We start from the raw sequence: 23,714 nt of genomic DNA, 5'->3' as shown, positions 1-23,714 counted from the left end.
AATGCTAAACTCTATCTCAAACTGTGTTTTTTTATAAAGATAATATTTTTTGTGACAAGTGTACACAGCAAAATAGGTTTCCATTCAACAATTTCTACACGTACATTACATTCTTTTTTTTCTCCTGTTTTTGCACAGAGTTTATTTTTACAAAAGTACAATAACTGTAACAACAACACTAACCTCTGTGGCTGACATGATCAGTGCCCAATTCATGTTTCCTGGGCTCTTGGCATCATTTTTTAAAATTTTATTCTGTTGTTGAGAATAAAAACAGCAAACCATATACCAATTCAACCATTTCTACATGTACGATTCAGTGACAATGATTACATCCTTTGCGTTGTACATCTTTGTCCTTTTCTGAGTTGTTCCTCCCCCATTAACATAAACTCACTGCCCACCTAAGGTTCCTATCTAAGCCTTTTCAAGTTGTTGTTGTCACTTTGATCCCCTATAGACAGTTCTTAAAAGAGCATAATGCTCAAGGCAGACTTTTTTTTTTTTTTTTTTACTAGATAAGCTAGACTACTGTTTGGCTTTAAGAAGACTTTAGAGGATATTTTTGGTTTAAGGTTTAAAGATGATCTCAGGGCAATAGTGTCAGGGGTTTATCCTGCCTCCATGGCTCCAGAAAGTCTGGAGTCTGTGAGAATTTGAAATTCCATCAAACTGTGTTTCTGGGAGAACCCAGAATGTGACACTAAAGTTTCATCTCAGGGGGAAAAAAAAGATTTGGTCTCTAGTCTAAGTACTGACCTAGCAAAGCAATCTACAAGTTCTAAGACTTTACACTCACAACTAGTCCTTTCTAAATACCCCAACCTACCTTTAGCTTCTTATATTCCTCATCAAACGTTTACTTTTGGAATACATGTCGTGGTAGGCTCTGTAAGATGGCTACCCAACAGCCATTTCCATCTTTTCTCCTTACTATCTCATACCATAAGGTCTGGAAAACCAAATGCTTGCTTTCTCAGCCTTTCTTGTACCTGGGGGTCACTATGAGATGAGGTTCTGGCCCGAGAGACACTAGCAGAGTTTGCTGAGGGGGCTCCAGGAAAAGCTTTGCTTTTCTGATAAAGGGTAATACATGTGGTTGTGCAACATTTCCCCTTCCCCTTTCTTCCTGCCTTAAACTGGGATGTGATGTGTGAGGTGCAGCAGTCATCTTGCGGTCAACAAAGAAAAGCCAAGAGGATTGCAGAGATGCTAGCCCTGACATCACTGTGCCATTTAATCCACACCAGAAGCCACTTATTATGTTTAAAAAAAAAAAAAAAAATCCTATTTGTTTAAGCTATTATGAGTAGGTTTAGCACTGTCTAATTAATACACTGTCATTTCCATTTCCAAATAAACTTAGATGTGAGAGGCTTTTTAATTTTTTTTTTTTGGTTGTTGCAATGACTGCGGGTACTACTGGCATTTACTGTCTGGAGCCAGAGACACTGTACTTCCCGCAACGCATGAGGCAGTGGCACCCAAAATGGCAATGGCATCTGCCATGGGAAACTCAGGAAGAGAATAGTCAGGCTATTTTTAATGGTCATATTCAGTGAACCATTATTATATTTAATATTATCTTTGCTATAGTTTATGGCTAAAGGGCTCAGCTGCTGACCTAAAGGTGTGCAGTTCAAGCCCACCAGCCACTCTGTGGGAGAAAGATGTGGCAGTCTGCTTCTGTAAAGATTTATAGTCTTGGAAACCCTCTGGGGCAGTTCTACTCTGTCCTATAGAGATGCTATGAGTTGAAATCGACTTGACGATAATAGGATAGTTTGACTCTGTGAAGGGAGACCCAGAACCCATAAAACATGGTCTCTGCCCTATTAAATTTAACAGTTTAGTAGTGGAGAGAAGACGGGTAGATAAATAACTACAAAGAAGCACAAGCACTACAGGGGTCAAAGAGGATGATAATTAAGTTAGGGCAGAGAGAGCTAATTTCTTCTCACTGGGATCCACGGAAGTGAGGTCAAAGCTGGGCCCCCAGAATAGCAAGGATCTGTCAGGCAGAGGGAGATGTACGATTTTAAATGTGAAGTGGGAAAGTGCAGGGTATACTCAGGAGAGAGTGAAGCAGACCAGGGTTTGTATATGACATGGTACACAAAGAAAAGGCAGCTGAAGTCATCACTCTGGACAACACCTCCATTTAAGAAGCAGAGTGAGCCAAGTAGACAAAAGGAACACAGAATAAATTAAGAGAAGAACCTAAGTAGTAGGACTTCAAGAGCCAAGGGATAAAAAGTTTTTAAAAAATCACCTGGTTAACAATAGTAAATGCTACAGAGAAATTTAGGGGAAAAGGAGACTGGAAAGCTCCTGGCTTTGCATTCAAGAGCAGTTTCCAAGTGTCAGGCCAAGGTCAGAGTCGGGGTTGGTGAACCAAAGGCATGAATGCTGGCAACTCACTCCCCTTTTGACAAGGCAGGAGACAAGTAAGATGGCGTATAGAAAGTAAAGTAGAACTGATGTTTCTCCTATGATGAAGAAAACTAATTGTGCTCATAAGTGGAAGAAAAACACCAACAGAGAAAGAAACATTGGTGCCGATTCCAGAAATAGAGTCAAATGTACAAGTTGAGAGATTAGCCAGAGATGAGGAGAGGGAGAGAGTTTTACATGAGACACTTTTAAGTACCTCTATGTTTGCATGATATATAGCAGTTGGACAGAGATCAGCTCCAGAGGAAAGCAGAGAAGATAAATATGAGAAGTCATGTTATATATGTCATTGAAAAATTATTATGGGCCAGATAATTTTATTAAGACCCGTCTTTTACCTAACTGTTTTATTTCAGTTATTTAAAAAGCCCATTTGCTGCTCCATTTCTTCCATGCTAGGTTACAGAGCTTGAGGACATACAGAAGGATCGGTGGCTACCTGGTAACAACAAAGACCCAGGGGAATGAAGGTACCTGTGATTTTACAAGGCTAGTTTAATTACTGGAGAAAATAAAATGTGTTTATTTTACTTACACTATAGTTTCCATTTATCACTTTTTAGAGTATAAGAAGTATAAGAATACTCATATCCAAACTCCTTAAGAATTCATTCCTTTAGCTATAAAATATATGAATATACCCAAATGACACACACACAGTTTTTTTCCGTTAGGCAACCGGGTAACTTACCACTGGGTCATACTCCCAGAGCTGGTTGCCTTTTAGGTGGTGGCATTTGAGCATTGTGACTGGGCCGTTGAGTTTGGAAACATCCAAACAAAGATCATCTGTTCTAATTTCTTTGTTGGCAGTATAAGAGAAAACCTAAAAACAAAAATGCACATATATAAAGGTTTCACAGTAAACAGTGTTTTCTATGCTCAATCTGGCATGGAAAAAACAAGTATTACAAGATACATGATTTTTTAACTTTATTAAAATAATGGAGAAAGAAAACAATAATTTTTTATTCTCTCAATAAAATGACTCAGAAAAGTTACCATTAAGTTTACACAAAGGAAAGCTAAAATGACCCTGAGTGCTACGTATACACCAAGTATGCTGTCACGGGTTGTTACCTCTTTGCCTAAAAATAAAAAGGGCAAAGTAAACCCCGCACTCAGCAGGGTAAATACAGTTCTCACAAGTGGCCTTTTATAAATGTTTCATTTAAAAGTAGTAATTAGATTGAAGGTTCTCTTCACCTAACAGTCTTTACTATTTCTAAAGGTAGGAAATTACCTCCTGAGCAGTATCATGGCAATAAAAAGAGCAGAAGGGAAAAAAATAAACCTGAAAATTACCTCTTTTAAAGCTTTACTGAGATACTCACCTGATTACCCCCCATACCATGGCAGTTAAAAATTCCAACTTTTTCATTCTCTTTTCTAGCCATGTTATCCAGACATTGATTTGTTTCCACATTTCTTATCTATGGGACAAGGAATAATGAAAACAGAAGGAGTCAGAGAAGCAGACAAACACATACACACTAAAAGTCACTTTTCCTGGTACTATATAAAAAAACCTCGATTCCCCCAGGTAAAGGGTATAGGAAAGTCATTGTCTCAACTATCTAAAATTCCTTGGTCTAGGTTTCGCTGTTTATATAATTTCTGTGCCTCAAGGGGAATATCCTTTAAATTCTTATTTCTTTCACTTTTCCAAGCTGTACTTCTAGGACCTACAGTCAGTGCAACAATCTCTACTTTGCCTAATAATGTAAAGCGATTTCACAACTCTGAGGACACTATTAACAAACAAGGGGCATGACTTTGGATAACTACTCAGCAGTTTGAATCCACCAGGCACTCCTTGGAAACTCTATGGGGCAGTTCTACCCTGTCCTATAGGGTCGCTATGAGTCAGAATCGACTCGACGGCACTGGGTTTGGTTTTTTTTTTCCTGATGATTATAAGTGAAGGTGGGAATTTTCTAGTCAAAAAGCTCGGAGTCTGGCTTAACTGGAAGCCTACGCATGGTGTGGTGCAAACACCACTCTTTTGTTAAATATTTGTCAATTAGGGAAAAGGAATTTATATCAGTCACCAACCTTAGGAAGAACATTTTAAGCAATGTCTTTGATATTTTGTTTCTCCTGAACCACTGAAGTTTAAAAGCATGTGGTGGATTAACGAAGGTTTGAAAGTCCTCATCTATTCCAGTGGATGGTATTGTTAGAAGGAAAGCCAGAAGGGAGACGTGTGACAGGCATTTGTCATGTCATGGCGGCAGAAAAAATGTGTAACCAATTTTGAGTGATAAAGCGTTAGTACAGTTGAAACCGCAAACAGGCCATTTATTGTTTATAAAAACAAATGTACCATCTGCAAAATATTCCAACATGTACCACTAAAAAAGAGGTTTTGTGATCAAATGTGTTGGGCAACTGCTGGTTTAAACAAATTTAAATAGGCTTCCTTACTAAAGAACTTCTCAGTGCCTTTCAACGTGCTATATGACTGGGCCACGCTATCCAAAGCCAAAAGCTCCGATTTGGGGGGCTGGAGTCGTTCCCAAGCCCTTGTCACAGTGCAATGTCCCCAGCCACAAAAATCTCAGTAGGAGTGGGAAGCGGTGGTACAGAAAGCATAAGACACAAAAAGCAGCATTTCCCAAACATTTTTGGCTGCAAAATTCACTTTCCCGTCCTCCATCCCCCGTCTTTTCAACTAAGCACATAAAGGAAATACTGGTTAGATCTGAAAAAGAGTATGAGTGTTAGTGGCTAAGAGCACAAGCTCTAGGGCCAGACTGCCTGAGTTTAAATCCTGTCTCTTCCATTTTGTGGCTGTGATTTTAGCCACTTGGTTAAACCTTTACCTGTACCTCAATTTACCTATCTGTGAAATGGGGTAATAGCACCCATCTCGCGGTGTTGATGTGAAAATGAAATGAGTTAGTATACACAAAGCGCTCAGACTGATGTCTGACAGAGTACATGCTCAATAATCGTACGATTATTAGATCTGTCTGGACAAACAGCTGGTTGCCCAATATGACCAACAAAACCATCAACAATCTGGACCCTTTGCTTTTTGCTGTTGTTTAGAATATTCAGCTGCCAGATTAGTAACTATTAGATGTCACAATGGAAAACATTTATTCGGTTCTAGGTCCTACAGGGCTAAGGGAGTCAAATTTGGTTGGCGCCAGACACTCTAAGTTATGTCTCTTATCCTAGTCAAACTTAGGCCTTCTAATTTCCATTTTTACTCTAAAATCCTATGATTTCTGGCTCCCCTGGGCTGTTGAAGTATGACAAGAGATCTCTGAATGGCTACATTCCAGGCTCTGGCTAAGGCAGGCTCACTAGGGTGGAGCAATGGCCGCAGCATAATACTCCTGGCTATATTGTGACAGGTGCTTGGGGACAACCACAGACCCCCAAATCAGAGCTTTAGAGCCTGGATTGTGGTAGTCAGGGCATGGCAGGTTTAAGACCAGCTGCATAGTTAATACGGCAATAGCCAGCAGGCCACACAGGGTAAAACCTGTCCCTTATATGGGAGGCCAGCTGCCAAGGGGCAGGGCACGAAGAAAACTTGCCTTGGCAATCATCCACTATGGGTTAGACAAGTGTCTCTTTGTAATACACCTATGTTTTGGCTCAGTCAACAAGGCCTAGGTGTTGTTCAAAATTGGGTCAGTTCAAAAGAAAGAAGCAACTCCTCATTCTCTATTCTAAAAGCAAGTTATAAGAGCGACTGCTCTAATTCTTCCCACAGCACATCACCCCTCAGGGCCTTTCCTGACTGAAATGGGGCTCCCACAAAGGGAAGGCTCCCTCGTTAACAAAGCATGAATGAGTCATTCTCCCTCAAGTGTGAATGAGAACCATCTGAGGCTCAAGAAGCTCAACGTACCCTTCACATTCTAGGAATATAGTGGAACAGGGCACAAGAAGTAGTTCCTTGTGACCATCCTCCAAACAATTAATTGTCTTGGCTAATTGTAAGCATGAATAAGTAAATTTCAAGTTTCACGAAAATTTACTGCTGAATTCTAAATAACTAAAGGGATCACTGGAAATAAATATGCTCACCAACATTCTCTCCAACCTTCCTGCCCAAACTGAGATTTAAAAATCCCCTTCACCCCCTCAAGCTTCCTTGTCAGTTCTTTATAAATCTACCTTCTTACCGAAGTTCCTCAAGCTCTGATTTAGGCACTAACACCGTAACATTAGCTTTAATACTGAACAGTTTCAACTAAAGGAACCAGTTTGTTAACTACAAAGTCTACCAAAGACAGTGATATACTGTAGCAAGAGTCTAACTGTGAAAGGTTAGGGATAGAACATTCTTATTTTAAAATATAACAAGTTTAAAAGTTTAAGACATTTCAAGTTATGAGGCAGACTCTTGTCAACAAGAGTTTTCCCATGCTTAAGGTTATGTAACTTTAATATAAAAGCAAGTCCTTGTTGGAAGTTTAACCGCTACTATTTTTGATGGAGAAGTGGGAAAATAGTAACTACATAGGATATAGCTATGTTTTTACCTCTCCCAAAGAGAAATAATGGCGTGGAATTTGAGAATCAGGATAAATATTCTCTAGGTACCAAGAGAAAGGTCTGCATTGTAGTTTGTGCCTTAGACCAAGCCTTGATGAGATATCTCCATAATCTACCTTTGTAACACCTGTTGAAAGAAATAATTGACCCGGAGTTATTAGTGTTCTATTAGGTAACACAATTCTACTTATATGCTTCATCTAACAAGCCACATGAATGGGAAACGTGGAAGCATTTCATATTCATATACCATGAATCTACCTCCCAAAGTATAAAACAAGGAAAAGACATCAAAATGTGCTATAGTTTTTCAAAGAAAAATTTATATGAGAATGAAATACATAATATTAAACATAATAATACTAAAAACAGATATAAGTTAAACGGGCTCAGAACACTTTAATATATATTAAGGCCAAAAACCAAGATCTCTTTTGTCCAAACCAATCAGATACTAAACAGAACCATTCCTTCTGGTCGGATTTCTCTCACACAACTAACTGAATTGTGCACACTGCCACATGACAGTCAGTGGTAATACAAAAATGAGGATGAAATGGTAACAAGCTCAGGTAGATTTATGGCTGATGGCACAAGTGCTCCCACAGAACTCTGAGTAGCAGAGAAAAGTTCCCGGAGAGAAGTCCCTGAGGACCAAAATGGGGCCTTTCAATACTTGATACTTTCGTGAAAGCCCTGCATGATGAAGGCATTGAGGATCTGCTTAGAGAGAATGCACATGACTACTACTAAAACGGCGAGTAGGAGTATTGGGTAATGAAGCCAAGGATAAAGGAAAATCCATAAAAGCTAGGGAAATTAATGAAAATAATACAATGGAACTTAATAAATGTAAAATGCTGCAGTTAGGTTAAAAAAAAAAAAGTACATGAATAACACTTGGGCTAACAGTAATTTATGTAAACTGACCTGGATAATGTATTATTGTTGTTAATAATATCTTATACCAGGCATTCTGCTAAGCACTTTTTACACTGTGTGTGATTTCATTTATTCCTTAAAATGACCCTATGAAGTAGGTGTTTGGCCTTTAATCAAAGCTTCTTTTCCATCCCCCAGAATGCATTAGGATCAGGGATAAGAAAATGACAGTGTTGTGTTTCTAACACAAAATAATGCCCACCTGGGGAAATTATATAGAAGAAATTCTTGAATTCGTCCATCCAAACTTCTGCAAGTCGTCTGTTATTTTTATTGATAATCTGCCCCGTGCCTCCTGGAAATGTGTAAGGTGTAGCTTTCCGAAACACATGTCCAACATGTGAGCATGTAACAATTTCCAAAGTACCTCCACACTGCCAAATCTGGAGACAACACAGAGCAGATCATGTAAGATAGTCACGGCTGTGTTAAAAAACAAATGTTAACTTTTACTGGGTTTCATTGTCGGAATTTCACAGAATCAAAGACACACAGTGTGGCTCTTGCTGTCTGGTCACAAAGCCAGTGCCTTCTTAGGAGCAACCCTTTCTCTAATTTTTGGTTCTGATTAAACACAAGATGAAGGATAAAATTCAGAAAAGACAGGTTGAATGCTAAATATAGAAAAGACATGAGATGAAGTCTAAAATAGTGCTTTTCTAATTGCAGACCATGACTCATAACATCATAAATTCAAATTTGATGAACTACAACCAGCACTTGGTAACAAGGAAATACTGTTTCATGAAATGTTTGTTTAAATTGTGTGTATAAGGCATAATGTATTTATTAATATGATTTATGGTCAAAAAACCTTTGACCAGAATGTAGCCATCCAGGTTCTCACCTGCTTCCCCTTCAAACCTGTCTCACACCCTGTACATTAAACAGAACCCAGGAATCGAAACTAGACTGTGAGTTAGTTATTCAGAGAGATAGTGTGAGCATGATTTTGTTGTCTCTCTGAGAACAATAAGGAAAAAGTAAAAAAAAAAAAAAATACTAAGTATGGTTTCACATTTTTAATTTTTAGAAAAGCTTTGTTTTTGTCAAATATTCAGAATGTTTAATATTTCTCAGGATCATAAAATGTTAGAGTTAGACAGGATTTCCAAGATTATCTAGAATCCAACCGTTTCTTTTTACAAGGGACGAAGTGATTCCCTGGGGATGAAAGTGAGCAGGTTCAGGTTACAGTGCCGTTCAGTGTAAGGTACATGTCTAAAGTAGATTATTTTAAGAAATATGCAATGTAATTAGAATAATATGTTGATTTTAGTAAACATGAACTGCAAAAAGGCTATTATATATGCTAGAATAGGTTAAATTTAGAACTCCAGAATTCTTTTGCTTTGAAAAATATAAATCTGGTAAAGTAACTAGGTTTTATATAAGAAAAAAATTTCACACTAGAAGTACAAAGTATATTACAGGGTGTAAATTTTTTTTTTTGGGGCAGTTAAATAACAAAGTAGCATATACAAATTATGTATTATTTTAAATGAATTACTTCCTTAAAAATAATAAGAATGAACAAAAACAACTAGGAAATCTTGTACAAGTTTCATAGTTGGATAATTACTTAAGAAAACTAAACCCTAGAGCATGGCCCGTGGATACCCTTTTAGCTCAGTAATGAAGTCACTTCCAAGGTTCATCCTTTGGGCAAAGACTAGACAGGCCCACAAAACAAAAAGAGACTGAAGGGGCACACTAGACCAGAGGCAAAGACTAGAAGCCAGGAGGGGACAGGAAAGCTGGTAATAGGGAACCCGAGGTCGAGAGAGTGTTGACATGTTGTGGGGTTGTTAACCAGTGTCATAAAACAATATGTGTACTAATCATTTAAACGAGAAACTGGTTCTGTAAACCTTCATCTGAAGTACAATAAAAAAAAAAAATTGAATTGTTGGCTTAAATAGTTTGTAATGAATTCTTAATAGCATCACCAAACTAGTCAGTGATATAAAGATGCAAATTGGCTACAAATAATTAACAATCTCAGATAAATAAATATGAATTTCTCTGCATACTTGATTTTTACTTAAAGGATTAATTTTTGTGTTTAAAGCTCTTATGGACTGAAGGCTCTGAAGTCAAATTAAACTAATTAAATTTAACTTTGATTTTTTAGCGATAACATGAATAATCAAAGCATATCTACATTTGAGGTTAAATAAAAGATTTTTTTTTTTTCTTTCCCCAAAAGGTACTTACCCTAAAGGAAATTTCTAAGTTTTCTCCTCCCCAAATATCCATTCCAGCATCATATGTTCCAATTTCCTGGAAGTAATCTCTGTCTATTGAAAAAAGGCCTCCTGCCATTGTTGGGGTTCTGAAATTCAATCATAATACTGTATCATTAATAACAATAATTAAAAATCAGTTTTTGTTTTTAAAAGTAGTTTTTGTAACTACAGAATAAATGCTTATTCACATATGTCTTCCAAAGCTTTCATAGGCCCCCAGGGGTTGTCTCTATTTTTATGCCAGTTATTTAGTCTTCAGACATGACCTATACTACAGTGATGCCCACCACTGGACCTACTTCCAATCATTTGTTGCCAGGGTATTCCTTTCACTCTGCCAAGATCCTTGACCTCCTCAGGGCTCTTCCTGCCTTCAGTAACTTTCTTGGTTCTCAGATCCTGACTGAGCGTCCACCTTGAATTTCTTTAGTTGAAGCCAGTCCTCTCTAATCCTCTCCACCTGACTGTGTACCTCTTACAGAGTCCCTAACAACTATAAATGCAGCCGACTATATTAACCAAATAGACTCAGGTTAGAGTTATTATAAGGATCCTCCCGTGGCACAAACGGTTAAGTGCTCGGTTACTATCCAGAAAGTTAGCAGTTGAAACCCATCCAGAGGCACTTCGAAAGACAGGCCTGGACACCTGCTTCTAAGAGGTTACAGCCTAGAATATCCTAGGAGCAGTTCTACTCTGCACACATGGGGTCGCAATAAGTTGGAATCAACTTGACGGCAACTAACAACAGAGTTAATACGCCAGGATCTAAAGTGTGGCAGGTATTGTAAAGATATAAGATTAAACAGGATGAAAACAATAAGCCCTTTCTCTATAGCTCATAGGAAAGGAGGATATGAAGAACAGAATAAAATCAATACACTTCTTCTAAGGGGATGATCATTCCCACCAAGTATGGTGTGTTCTCTGCAAAAAACAGAGTCTAATTTATTAAAACATGGCCTAGGTTTGAAAAGAGGATAGTAATTGGTGGAATTAGACAGAGAAATGACAATAAAGGAAGATTTAAATATCAGTCAACCTTTTTGTTTTTCATGAAGGATGAATATAAAGAAAAAAGGGACTTCAACCAGGAGATAATAAGTAAGTCCCAGGGACCCAGGATAGTATGGAGATCATATTTTAGGGTGAGCTGGCCACCTCTGTAACCCTGAAATGTACTCATTCCATGCCTAGTAAGGGTGGCAGCATTTGTTCTTCCAGTGAAAACAGTTTCCACGAATAGCTGAGGGCTTACTTTGGTTTTAGAAGAGAAGAACAAGAAAAGGCTAATAATGTAGGAGTCACAGGGGACAGACCAACATCCAGACTTATCTTGACCTAGGTTTTGGAATATCTCTTATTTTCCTAGAACTGTATGCTAAATCTTCCAGTCTACAGATGTACATTCTTCTCTGTTGGAGAAGGTCCACAGCTTGTATCAGATTTTCAAAGAGTTCCTTAATCTAAGAACATATACGAAGCCTTCATTTAGACGGTGGACTAAACTGTCAGCTAAAGAGAAGAAAAGTCCCTTAGAATAAAAAAGGACTGAGGCTGGCTAGGGAAAGTGTAGAGTTAGTGAAAGCTTTTGTGAACTTTGCCAGGACTGGACCTGAAATCAAGGGAAAGCAGGGCTGAGGACCCAGGACAGGAGGAAAAGGAGAAAGCTGAAGACTGGTTCTGAAGGAACTCCTAGTTACTCTTAGAAGCCGCAGGCAACTGGTATAAATCTTAGGGTGGCTCAGAAAACGCAGAGGTCTCAAATGAAAGGTTCTGAACAGTAGAAGATTTTATCTTATTTTAAAAAAACAAACAAAAAAAAAAAACCTATGAATGACCAAGTGTAGAACAAAAGAAAATCAGAAAATGAATTAACAAAAATTCCTTTTACACTCTGTGTCAAATCGAGTTACTTATTTTTTAAACAAGCTTTTCTAATCTTTACTATTCAGTAATTATCATCCAGATGCTATAAGCCCGAATTTAAAAATGTACATTCTGGTGCAAGGACCCAGTTTTAGGTGATATTTTCACATACTGACACTTAAAAGTAATTAATCAAGGGGACAATCTGATTTAAGCTAAATATTATCTTCAACCAAATTAAAGCACAAGTCTGACTTACTCATTTACAAACTGATGTTCATACAGGAACCAAAAACGTAACACACGTTGTCAATTCTCCTGTGTACTAGATTTATACAAATGAAAAATTATAATTTTATTAGTTGACTAGAGGGAAATAAAATCCTTCTTTAAAATACAGATATATGAAAGATGGCTCTTAACTATATATGAAGTGCACATGCTTCACATCTCTCAAAACGTATTCATCATCCTTTTGATATGATTCCTGAATCTTTACAATCCTCTGCCAATAATACTTTAGAAAAAACATTTGACAAATTAATTACCTGACAGGAAGAGTTCGGTCACCTTTCCTTCTGTCCATTTCTCTTTGGGGAACAGGATACCAGCGAAAATTGAGCTTCCAGTTGAATCCACCATAGGTCATATCAGAGCCTGCCATGTACTCAAAAGTATCATCACTGATCACATCAATGATAGGACATACTACTGTTTTCCTATAATCATAAAGGCAAATTAAAAACTCTTATTAAAAATTTTCCCTATGACAGCCACATCAGTGTAGGAAGTGCTTTAAAAATAAAAAATTCTACAACGTTAAAGAAAATAGTGAAAAAATCTCTTGCTACATCCTACCAAGCTAGCATAATTACACATTTATTGTCATCCGTACATTTTTAAAGTCTTATTTTTACATACTTGACACATGTAAAAATACTTAAAACAGCTCTACAGTTTTCAAAATCACCACTTTTAGGTATTTTCTTAAGAAGCAACTCTTGAACACTGACTTTTTTTTTTTAATAATTTTTATTGTGCTTTAAGTGAAAGTTTACAAACCAAGTCAGTCTCTCACACAAAAACTTATACACACACCTTGCTACATACTCCCAATTATTCTCCCTCTAATGAGACAGCCCACTTCCTTCTTCCACTCTCTCTTTTCCTGTCCTTTTCGCCAGCTTCTAACCCCCTCTACCCTCCCATCTCCCCTCCAGGCAGCAGATCCCAACATAGTCTCAAGTGTCCACCTGATCCAAGAAGCTCACTTCTCACCAGCATCCCTCTCCAACACATTGTCCAGTCCAGTCCATGTCTGAAGAGTTGGCTTTGGGAATGGTTCCTGTCCTGGGGCAACAGAAGGTCTGGGGGCCATGACCACAGGGGTCCTTCCACTCTAAGTCAGACCATTAAGTCTGGTCTTTTTATGAGAATTTGGGGTCTCCATCCCACTGCTCTCCTGCTCCCTCAGGGGTTCTCTGTTGTGTTCCCAGTCAGGTCAGTCATCGGTTGTAGCCGGGCACCATCTAGTTCTTCTGGTCTCAGGATGATGTAGTCTCTGGTTCATGTGGCCCTTTCTGTCTCTTGGGCTCGTAATCACCTTGTGTCCTTGGTGTTCTTCATTCTCCTTTGATCCATGTGGGTTGAGACCAATAGATGCATCTTAGATGGCTGCTTGCTAGTGTTTAAGACCCAGACGCCACTCTTCCAAGTGGGATGCAGAATGTTTTCTTAATAGATTTTATTATGCCAATTGACTTAGATGTCCCCTGAAACCATGGTCCCCAGGCCCCTGCCCCTGCTACGCTGGCCTTCAAATCATTCAGTTTATTCAGGAAACTTCTTTGCTTTTGGTTTAGTCCAGTTGTGCTGACCTCCCCTGTATTGGGACACTGACTTTTTATAATTTCTTGCTATTAAGATATTACAGTGAACATATTTATATACACAGCATTTCACTTTTGCTGTAAGAATACACTACTAGGAGTGAGATTATGATTAAAGGGCAGGAACTTTTTGTGGCACTCTTCTTTACTGCTTTCCAAAGGTGTTCTACATATATACTTATACTTCTATCTATAGTTTCCCCACAATGCTACCAACTTTGGATGTTATTTTCTTACATTTTTGCTAATATAATAATGATAATATCTCAGCATTTTTTAGATTTGTATTTTCTAATTATTAGAAAGGATATTTCCTCTCAGGTTTGTATTTCTTAATACAAACTGTCTGACCATACATTTGTAAAGTTTTCTATTGGCACCATGATTTTTTAAAAAATAAAATCTGAACAAGCTAACACGTTTACATGACCACAGCCCCTTCTAGGGAAAGCTGACCTATTCCTCACAGCCCTTACTGAAACGGCTGTCCCTGGGCAGCTGTATTTTGTAGTATGTGATATCCTCCCATCCAACTGATTAGACTAGGAATGGCCATCTACTCAAAGGCAGTCCAATCTTAGGCTGGCCAGCGACCTGTGACCTGGAACAAAAGATAAGCTAACCACAATACCATGTTAAGGCTAAGCTCTGATGTTGTGAGATGTAAATCAAATGCCAAGACGAGCCACGTGCAGGCCAAAAACTCTGAAACAGCAGCACAATGTGGCCTAAGATAACAGGATGACGTTGCTGGTTTCCAGAGCTGCCATCAGTTCCTGACGCTGATCTAGTTCCAACTCACATGGAGCCTTCCAATATATTCTTTTTCTTTTCTGTAGTTAACATGAGTGGGTTTCTGCTTCGAGCAAACCAAAAGAGCCTAGCAAAAATAATAACTGTACAGCAGTCTTTTGGATCTACCAAATGCTTATTAATCCATGGTAGAAACTGTTCTGGGGAAGAATAACCATCCTACCAACACGATGCTTAGAGCCTGGAGATGAGTTTGGTATTGTCTTAAAAATTACAGCTGAAGTAAGTATCTCAGATCTAAGGTAGAAAAAATGCTCTTTATTCACTCAATGAACATTTATTAAGTTTATATAACCTGGCATTTTATTAGTTGTTGAGCGCTACCAAATAACCTAACAAGTTCCAGCCCTGAACTATGCTAATTGTGAGATAAGGCCTCTAGCTTAAATTATGATGACAAGGAGAAATTAATCTAAAACAGGCCTAAAAGACTGAGGTTAGTTTTCCCCTGATAAGTGAGAGCTAAGCCAGACCCAAGCAGTAGGTAATTCTTTGACAAGTGTGATACACGAAGACTACAACCATACACATGGCCTTACTACCGATGTTTTTCCTGCATTATTAAGATTATAGTGCCTTCCTACACACAATTAAACATTTCAGGATGCAATGTGTCTCTTTACCTCCTTCAACTTCCTGCTGTGCTACACACTGAAAGCTACAGTCTCAGTATGGATGCCGACAGAGATGAGACAATGGGGTATGACAAGCACTGGCTGCCTACTGTTGGCTTTAGAGGGGAGGGACAAGTAACGGGCTTTACGCTAGCATCTTGGAGTTTACTGTACATCTGTCCTACTCCAGTTTAGTGAACACAGCCTACAATACGTATTCCAATGTGGTTCCTAATTTATCCTCATTCACAAGACAGTTTGCAAACATTCCTTCCAGACTTTAGAACGTGGTTTTCTCTCATATTTAGTTTACCAGTGCTCTTCCTGGGTATTTTAAAGGAAACTTGGGAGGAAGTTATTTTTGCATTTATTAAAAAAACACAGAATTTTGTAACTTACCATATAGCTTAGGAAAAATACACTGAAAACAAATTTATGGACTCCAGAAAATTACCTGTCATGTTTGATCCTGGCTAGGAGAGGCTCCAGCCACCCGACTGTGCACTCACAGTGAGCATCTAAGAAGGTGATCACTTGGCCTTTAGACACAGCAGCTCCTTTTAATCTAGCTCTGATCAATCCAGAACGTTGTTCCATTCGAATTACGTGAACTGGTACTTTTAATTTTTTCACATAACTCTCTAAAGGTCTTTTCAAAAAGTCTGAGAAATTAACAAAACAAAAAGTAACATGAAAAAAGTGTGACCTGAGGCTACCCAGATGTAAAGCAATTTTGATTTGTAATGTTCATCCAAAACATATTTAGTAACACTTTCAGCAGCCTGCCTGACTCACAAACTCATTTCTCTACCAAGAAACTTTATTTCTGGAGAGCATTTACTAGAGCTGCCTCTACCTTACTACACGGCTCAGGCTCAATCAAGAGTAGGCACATTGTCACATTTTTCTGCGTAACTCTCTGTCTGGCTCAAGTCTTCTTTTTCTAATAATGCTTAATGATCAGGAACAGAAAGAAAACAGCCCAACGGATTAAAGAACAGAATATGCAGTACCTGTTAGAATTCAGAAAATTGTGTAATTTCTTCAGAGGTAGAAATGAACTGTCTTAGGGTTACTACAGTCTTTGTCTATAGAGTTCTTTTATCAGAGGACGGGAAGTGAGGTCCAACTCAGAAGACAAATACTTAGAGATCCTTAGCAGATAAGTAGGACTAAGTAAAAAAAGTTTTTAAGACAACTGAAGTAGAAAGGAGAAAAGAGAAGGGAAAGGGAGAGCAGGAGACTATAGGGTATATGAAATCAATGGCTATGCTGGAGAGTTCAGACAGAGGTTTGCCCCTAAAACCAAGAATTTTCTGCCTCCAAATTACTCAAGTGATTTTAAAAGGCAGAAAAGGCTCAGTATCCTCAAAGAAAAATGAAAAGATTTTTCAAATCAGGTTACCTCACAGAATTTACGTCAGAGAAGCTATCTGTGGTGGTATAGCCAAATGTCTTCTCAACTATATGACAAGTATGAAAATTATCCCTCTAGGAAAGGACATACTTGAAATGGAACTACTGGGACTCTATGACTAGCTTTGCCCCACAGGACTCTAACAATGGGAAGGCCACAGAGAGATCAGGGTACATGCATTAAGAGGCTCTTTAGATACTAAAAATGGGGGTCCAAAGGGCTTCCTATGCAGTGGGGAAAGAAAGACAAATGGCAGTGAAATGGTTTTTGCCTGTATGAACTGATAAGGCCAGAATGACTCAATAATGAAGTAATCAGGGATGTGAAAACTGTGACAGAGAAAGGGGTAGATGTCTAACTATGCAAGAATACTGATCATTTGCATTTCTGCTCATACATTTCCTAATACCTGGGCCACAAAGAGTATCTGAAAAATACCTGGAGTAGGACTCCTACCTGATCGCCCCTGTGATTTCTGGCACCAAGTCTTAGGATTAACAAAGAAAGAGACAAATTGATTCCAAGTAAAAAGGTGAATGTAATACCCAACCCTGGGGAAAAGCACTATTTAGCAGTAGTAGCTAACTTTCTGTGTTCGTTTAGCACTATGCTAGGTAAGCTCTTTACATATTTTATCTCATTTAATCCTTACAACAACCCTATGAGGTCATGTATTATTACATTTGCTTTGGAAATGACAATCTAAGGCTCCGAATATTTAATGAACTCGATCAAGGTGACACAGCTGGTTAAGAATGAATATAAGATTCAAAGCCAGGTAGGCCTGACTTCAAAGTCCATCTTTTCACCTATAGCAAAAAATTGTAGAAGAGAACTTTAGAGAGAACAATTCCAGGCTGTGGAATCAACTCATGTGACATGAAATTAATCAGTTTATGTCTAGAGTTTGACAGAGTCTCATGCAGTAGGTCTGGAACATATTCTAGTACCTCAAAGGTTGGGTGTGTCACAATGTATCTCCAAGTGAGTTTTTCAAAAAAAATTAGTTTAAAGTGCTTAAGAACCAAAACAACCTAATTTCCCAAGTCCCATACCTTTGAAAGCTGGAATATGCTGTCTTGTCTATGAACAAAATGAAAAAAAAAAATGCATGATTTTCTGGTCTGGTAGCTCAAAAAAGTTATTTCACACATTTGCTTGGCATCATGAAGGCTTTCAAGCAATAAAGGTATCTTCCTGCCAGATGATACGTAACTATGAACTCAGGGCACTGCAGTGGATTAGATAGTTAGAGCCTCCTTTTACAAAATGATGCCATGGAGGCTAAGAGTCATCGTGGTTAAAAGGTACTATTTTCACCTAAAAATAAGGGAGACTCTTGTTTATTAGAATATTGGTAAAGCTTACTGGCCTATAAATGGATCCCTAGGCATCTCTGCAAGGTGCCCTGGTGGTACAGTAGTTAAGTGCTAAGAGAAAGGTTGGCGGTTCAAACCCACGAGCTACTCAGCGGGAGAAAAATGTGGCAGTCTGCTTCCATAAAAATTACAGTCTTGGAAACCCTATGGGTCAGTTCTACTCTGTCCTATAAGATCGCTATGGGTTGGAATTGACTCGACGGCACACGACAACAACAGGTATCGCTCCATCAGGGAGTGTGAGGTTGTCTAGGAGTGAGAATATGAGGGAATGAATGTCAATGTGAAGGTCAGGAAAAATTTCACTGCTCACAGCAACATATGAGAAATATTAGCCAGAATTCTGAAGTGTATAGGAAGAACAAGGTATTTAGAGTCTAATAAACCTGAGACTTAATCCCTATTAAATATGAACCCCCATTTCCTTTTGTGTGAAATTAGAAAAACAATAGTAATCTCAGATTAGGAACATATATCGGTTGTAATTAAGTTTTAAAATAACCTTCTGAGAGGACGATTACATAACTTCTGACATGCACTAGAGACTCATCTAAACTCAATCCTTCACTACAAACTGTAACAGTAAAACTGTACCAGGAGGGATGTGCATAGCAGTTAAGAGGTGAAGCCCTGCGTTTACACAGAGTTTAGGTACCTCCTTTACCTTGCTAAGCCTCATTTTCTTCTTCAGTAAAACAGGCATAATTACAGCATCTACTTCATAAATGGTAGTTATTGACAACTTGGAGTCCCTGGGTGGCACAAATGGTTAAGCGCTTGGCTAGAGAGAACAATTCCAGCTGGCAGTTCAAATCCACCTGAAGGTGCCCTGGAAGAAAGGCCTGGTGATCTCCTTCCAAAAGATCACATCCATTGAAAACCCTGTGGAGCAATTCTACTCCGAAACACACTGCCAATGAAACAAACTCATTGGCAATAGGTTTCGTTATTTGGGTTTTATTGACAACTCAACAGGTTGACTGGGAAATCAAATATCCTCAGCCCATGAGTAAACTATGCATGCTACACAACCTAACCAGGAGGTTTGTACTGACAAGAAGTTATGTGGAGGATTAATGTGAATTATTTCTTTCACTCATTCATTAAATAAATTCTGGACTGTTCACTATGTAACAAACACTGTGGGCAATGAGGAGACAAGGGTGAGCAAACAGCCATGATGGCATTAGTCTAACAAGGAAAGGAATCACTAAACAGACACATAAAACTTTGCTGAAGGCTGTGGAGAAATAGTGTTTAGAGATGTGTTCAGAGGGACATGGTGTGGTTGAGGGTGGGGGGGATAGGTCAAGGAAGGCCTCTCTAAATAACTCATATTTGAGCTGGCCTATGACGAATGATTAGATGTTAGCTAGGCTGAGGAGATGCTGAAGAATGTTACCTAGAGAACACAATTCTATTGAGAGAACGGTACCAGTCCAAGTGAAAACAATGAGACAGAAAGGATGCTGTTTTTAACAAACTCAAAGAAGAAAATTGTGGAGGGAGGGCAGAAATATGGGGGTGGTGTAGCTAGGGAGTGGTTCCAGGTATGACTGAAGATACAGGCAGGGGCCAGGCCATGCAAACTTGAGAAGTGTTTGTATCAGAGAAGTGACACGATTAGATTCGCATCTCTCAAAGCTCACTCTGTATGCACCTGGTGTGCGCATGGGAAGGGTTGAGAGTGGCTGTGAGAAGACTAGTTGAACTAGTTATTCTATTCCAGCAGTCCAGGTGAGAAATAAAGGTGCCTTGAATGTGTCTTATGAATAGGAACTTAAAAATATACAGGGCATAACCATTAAAATATGAATAGGAACTTAAAAATACACAGGGCATAACCATTTAAGAGTGACATAGAAAAATGAGCTTGCTCTGGTTCCTGGTCCATCTACAAGGAAGGAATGAATGAAGGCAAAGAAAATTACATTAGACAACTCTCAATTAGATAGCAAGGCTGTAATTATAACCACAAAACCACAATGCCTAGAGGTTCTCACACACCAGAAATGGTGATCTGGACACCTGGAGTTTCCCAGGCAGGATAATTAGACCTCTGATCAGGGACGCTGAGGTAGCACCTGGGGATCCTGTTTAGTGACTAAGAGCCTCAGGTGGAACAGGAAAGTAGCCATCTCCTCACACCTGTTTTCTCTTACAGATTTATACAGGTTAGGGTAAATAACTAAGGCTCTGCATGAGGAAAAGAAGGAAATGGTATATGTGGGTTTTTGTCACTTGAATTTCGGGCACATGCCCCTTTCTGATTAGGTCATTATCCTACACAAACTATTCCGCACAGACCTCTTAAACATTCAACAAAATCGTAGCCAAAGCAAAAGAGGAAATGGGAAAACAATTCATTTATCCAAGGGAAACTCTCTCTCCTTGAGGAATATTTACTTTAGCTAATATCAACACATAAGTCATCCAAACACGAGCCACTTGCAGGACAGATGTTGGCATACATCACTGCTTACTTTAACCTGAGTTAATTTTCTTAAAGAGAAAACAAATTCACTGCATGGGATTTACACTTCTGTATTCAACAGAAATTATCTCATTAAGTGTGATATTCATAATTTACAACAGCTACCATTCATTCTGGCATTTAATTATATATTATACTATTTAAAGATTTTACATAATTATGTTATCCTTAACTAGATTATACGATATTGAACACGGTAGATCTATATCTTACTCGTCATCTGTACCTCTTACAGTCTGGCAAAGTAATAAGATCTAAATTGTTATTAATCCCAATAATTAAGATGTTAAATGTTTAGATTTAATCATTGTTTAATGCACATATTTTGTGGGGTCACAGGCTGGAGAAGGTAGAATACTTGACTAAATCATCTTGGCAGATGCAATGAGACAACAGACAAAAAAGTTGAAGATACTAGTGAAAGAAATTGAAATGATGGGTCATGAAGTTTAAAGCTGGCCAAAGAAGGAAAGAAAAGTAGTAGGGAGTTATTTTCTATGGCTATCTCCAAATTTTTCTCAAGTAGGCATAGGAATATTAGGCAGAAAACATGGCACCAATGATACTTAAATATATGTATTATGAAAAAAAGACTTAGGGAAATGCTGGGTATTTCCAAGTTTACATGTGTCTTTACTGATGAGCCTTTTCATCACTACTTTGCTGTGTGCCTTTAATTAACATCCTTTCCCAAAAGAGTGCTTTATGAAACCATTCGGGAGATGCTACACTTGTGAAAAACTCTGAGATTTTTAGAAGGATTTATTAGAAGAGTCATATATCACCCCATTTCATAAGTTCCTTCCTAATCCTTTTATGCACCGAGCTGTAGATCATTTCTGAAACTTAGAAATGGAGAAAACAGAATCCAGTGAATGAAAGCTTACCCACCTAAGGTTCCATTTTGCTGTCAAAAACACTTCCAACCATACAAAGTAAATTTCTCCATTTGTTGCTCTACGCAGGATCCAGCCTCTCTCCATTAACTTGGGGAGGGCTGCAGCTTCCCAAAGAAAACATTCTAACAAGACTATGCAGGCCTTGTAACTGTTCTGCATAAACATTTACATTATACACCATTATTTCTTTTTAAAGCAAAATTAAGAAGTGATACAAAGTAAATGCTAATTAAAGCAATATTTTAGGTTTCCCAAGGGTGTAATTTTTTGCACATGAGACTGAGTCCAAATGCCATAAATAATTTTAGGATAAATTAGAAGTGTATAAAATTATTAGGTTAAAAATTACGGCAACTCTTTTTTAAACCTTTAGTCACAAAACCTGTAGCATGTTATTGGCATTATAGTTTAAAATTTACCTCTTTCACTGGCATCATCTACCAGAACAATTTCTTCTAACATGTGTCGTGGGGAGCGATTAATGACACTATGGACAGTTCGCAGAAGTGTGCTCCAAGCCTCATTGTGGAAAACAATCACCACGCTTGTTCTGGGAAGAGCATCTGGATACACCTTTGTTTTACACCTGGAGACAAAGCAAACGCCTTTATAAGAAGTGGCCTTGAAGACAGCAGAATCAATCAATCTGGAGAGGCCTCGAAGGGGTGACAGAGCAATAAAAGCAGTTTTTCCTAGTGGTGGCCCCCTTAGTGCCTTCTCAAGTTTTGGTTAATGTTGCATGTATAATCAATAGAACCTACCTAAAGTTAGACATTTAGATTAAAATTATGTTAAGGATGTCAGCTGCATTCTTAAAATCAGGTGTCTCTTCCTGATGTATTCCGTTGAAATCATTTTAATGGAGGATGTATTAAGGCCATACTATCCACCCTGAATTGAATTGGGTTTTAAGAATTCAACTAGACAAAAAGTCAGAGCCACCTGCATCTACACAGTTAAATAATCTAAACAAAATAACTTCTACAAAGGAAGAGAACTAATACTTGCTGAGTACCTACTATGAACCAGGCGCTTCACTTAAAAGCTTCCCAGTAATTCTGTAAGGTAGGTACACTTTGCCATTTACAGATCAGAAACTGGGGACACAGAGACAGACAGTGAGTGGCAAGCCTGAGGGAGATTCCACAGCCCATGCTGTTCTGGGCACTTCTCATGCTGCCATCTCCGTAATTAAGTATCACAGTGCATCTTGTTTAGGAAGGACTATATCCAAAAATGCAGTCATCAGAATGACCAGAAACATACCTAGAACATAAAATTAACCTACTAATTTTAGGCAATGTGGTCTCTTCTTTTTAGCTAGATAAAACTACTAAATAACAGACTATCAGAGATCAGTAACAGGCAGCCAATAACCAGAAACCACGGGATGTGTTTCAGAACATGAACACTTCTAAGGAGGGCATATAATAGCTCTCTTAGGTATCTCCAACTCTAACAGTTGCTTTAGCCTTCTCTGTCTTCCTTTCCTCACCCCCCTCCTCTTTCTTCTCAAACCTTGTGCTCTCTCCAACCTTATCTGTTATCATCTGGCAATGGGAATGGAGAAAGGGAAGAAATGACAAAAATATCAACAAAATCTTTCCTGAAGCTTCAATCTTAGTACCTACAACCTCATAACCCTAGTACTAAGGCTCCACTACTCTAGGGCTGCTCACTGGCAGTTGGAAGAAATGGAAATGGGAAGGGAAAAAAGCAGGGTAAGGGGGCTGAAAGAAGGAGAGTTCACTGCACGGTCCCCATCAGCACCTGTCCCTCCTTTCCAGCAGGAAAGGAGAAACAAGTAGCTTCCACCATCCCTGTTCATTAAAATCCATTTGAGCTCTCCCCGCTTTCCATTTCCAAGTCTCCCTTTCATAGAGTGATTTCCACCTCCTATTACCAGTAAACCTCACTATCACTCTGCTGACCCAAAAGCCCTATAGCCTTATTTCCACGTCACCATCCACTTCCCCTACCTATATTCCCATATTTTCACCCCAAAATCCACTAGAAGGCCCCACACAGCCTGCCACCCTCTCGACAGCTCACTGCCTCTCAGTCTGGGCTAAAAAACTGGGGCCCAAAAGACTGGTTGTCCTGGCTGTTGGAAGGAAAACAATCCTCAGTGCTCCAAATAATTCTTCTGAAACCAGTTTCCCATCAAAACTCTCTTA

At 38.6% G+C, this 23,714-nt stretch overlaps 1 protein-coding gene across 2 annotated transcripts in view; it reads right to left on the bottom strand.

The window, feature by feature from the left end:
• Positions 1-23,714, bottom strand: part of GALNT1 (polypeptide N-acetylgalactosaminyltransferase 1) — a 104,231-nt gene that overhangs the window by 3,676 nt on the left and 76,841 nt on the right. For both annotated transcript variants that reach the window (XM_049899996.1, XM_049899995.1), the window contains exons 4-11: positions 21,957-22,123; positions 15,803-16,010; positions 12,581-12,751; positions 10,132-10,249; positions 8,117-8,297; positions 6,960-7,099; positions 3,789-3,887; positions 3,146-3,280 (exon numbers count right to left, since the gene is read on the bottom strand). In XM_049899996.1, the coding sequence (XP_049755953.1) occupies positions 3,146-3,280; positions 3,789-3,887; positions 6,960-7,099; positions 8,117-8,297; positions 10,132-10,249; positions 12,581-12,751; positions 15,803-16,010; positions 21,957-22,123 (1,219 nt within the window). The remainder of the gene's footprint in view (positions 1-3,145; positions 3,281-3,788; positions 3,888-6,959; positions 7,100-8,116; positions 8,298-10,131; positions 10,250-12,580; positions 12,752-15,802; positions 16,011-21,956; positions 22,124-23,714) is intronic.

The sequence above is a fragment of the Elephas maximus genome, chromosome 11 (assembly GCF_024166365.1).
Source record: "Elephas maximus indicus isolate mEleMax1 chromosome 11, mEleMax1 primary haplotype, whole genome shotgun sequence".
In the NCBI taxonomy this organism is placed as follows: domain Eukaryota; kingdom Metazoa; phylum Chordata; class Mammalia; order Proboscidea; family Elephantidae; genus Elephas; species Elephas maximus.
The sequence above is the reverse complement of the archived record's forward strand: the minus strand, read 5'-3'. Positions and strand labels throughout refer to the sequence as shown.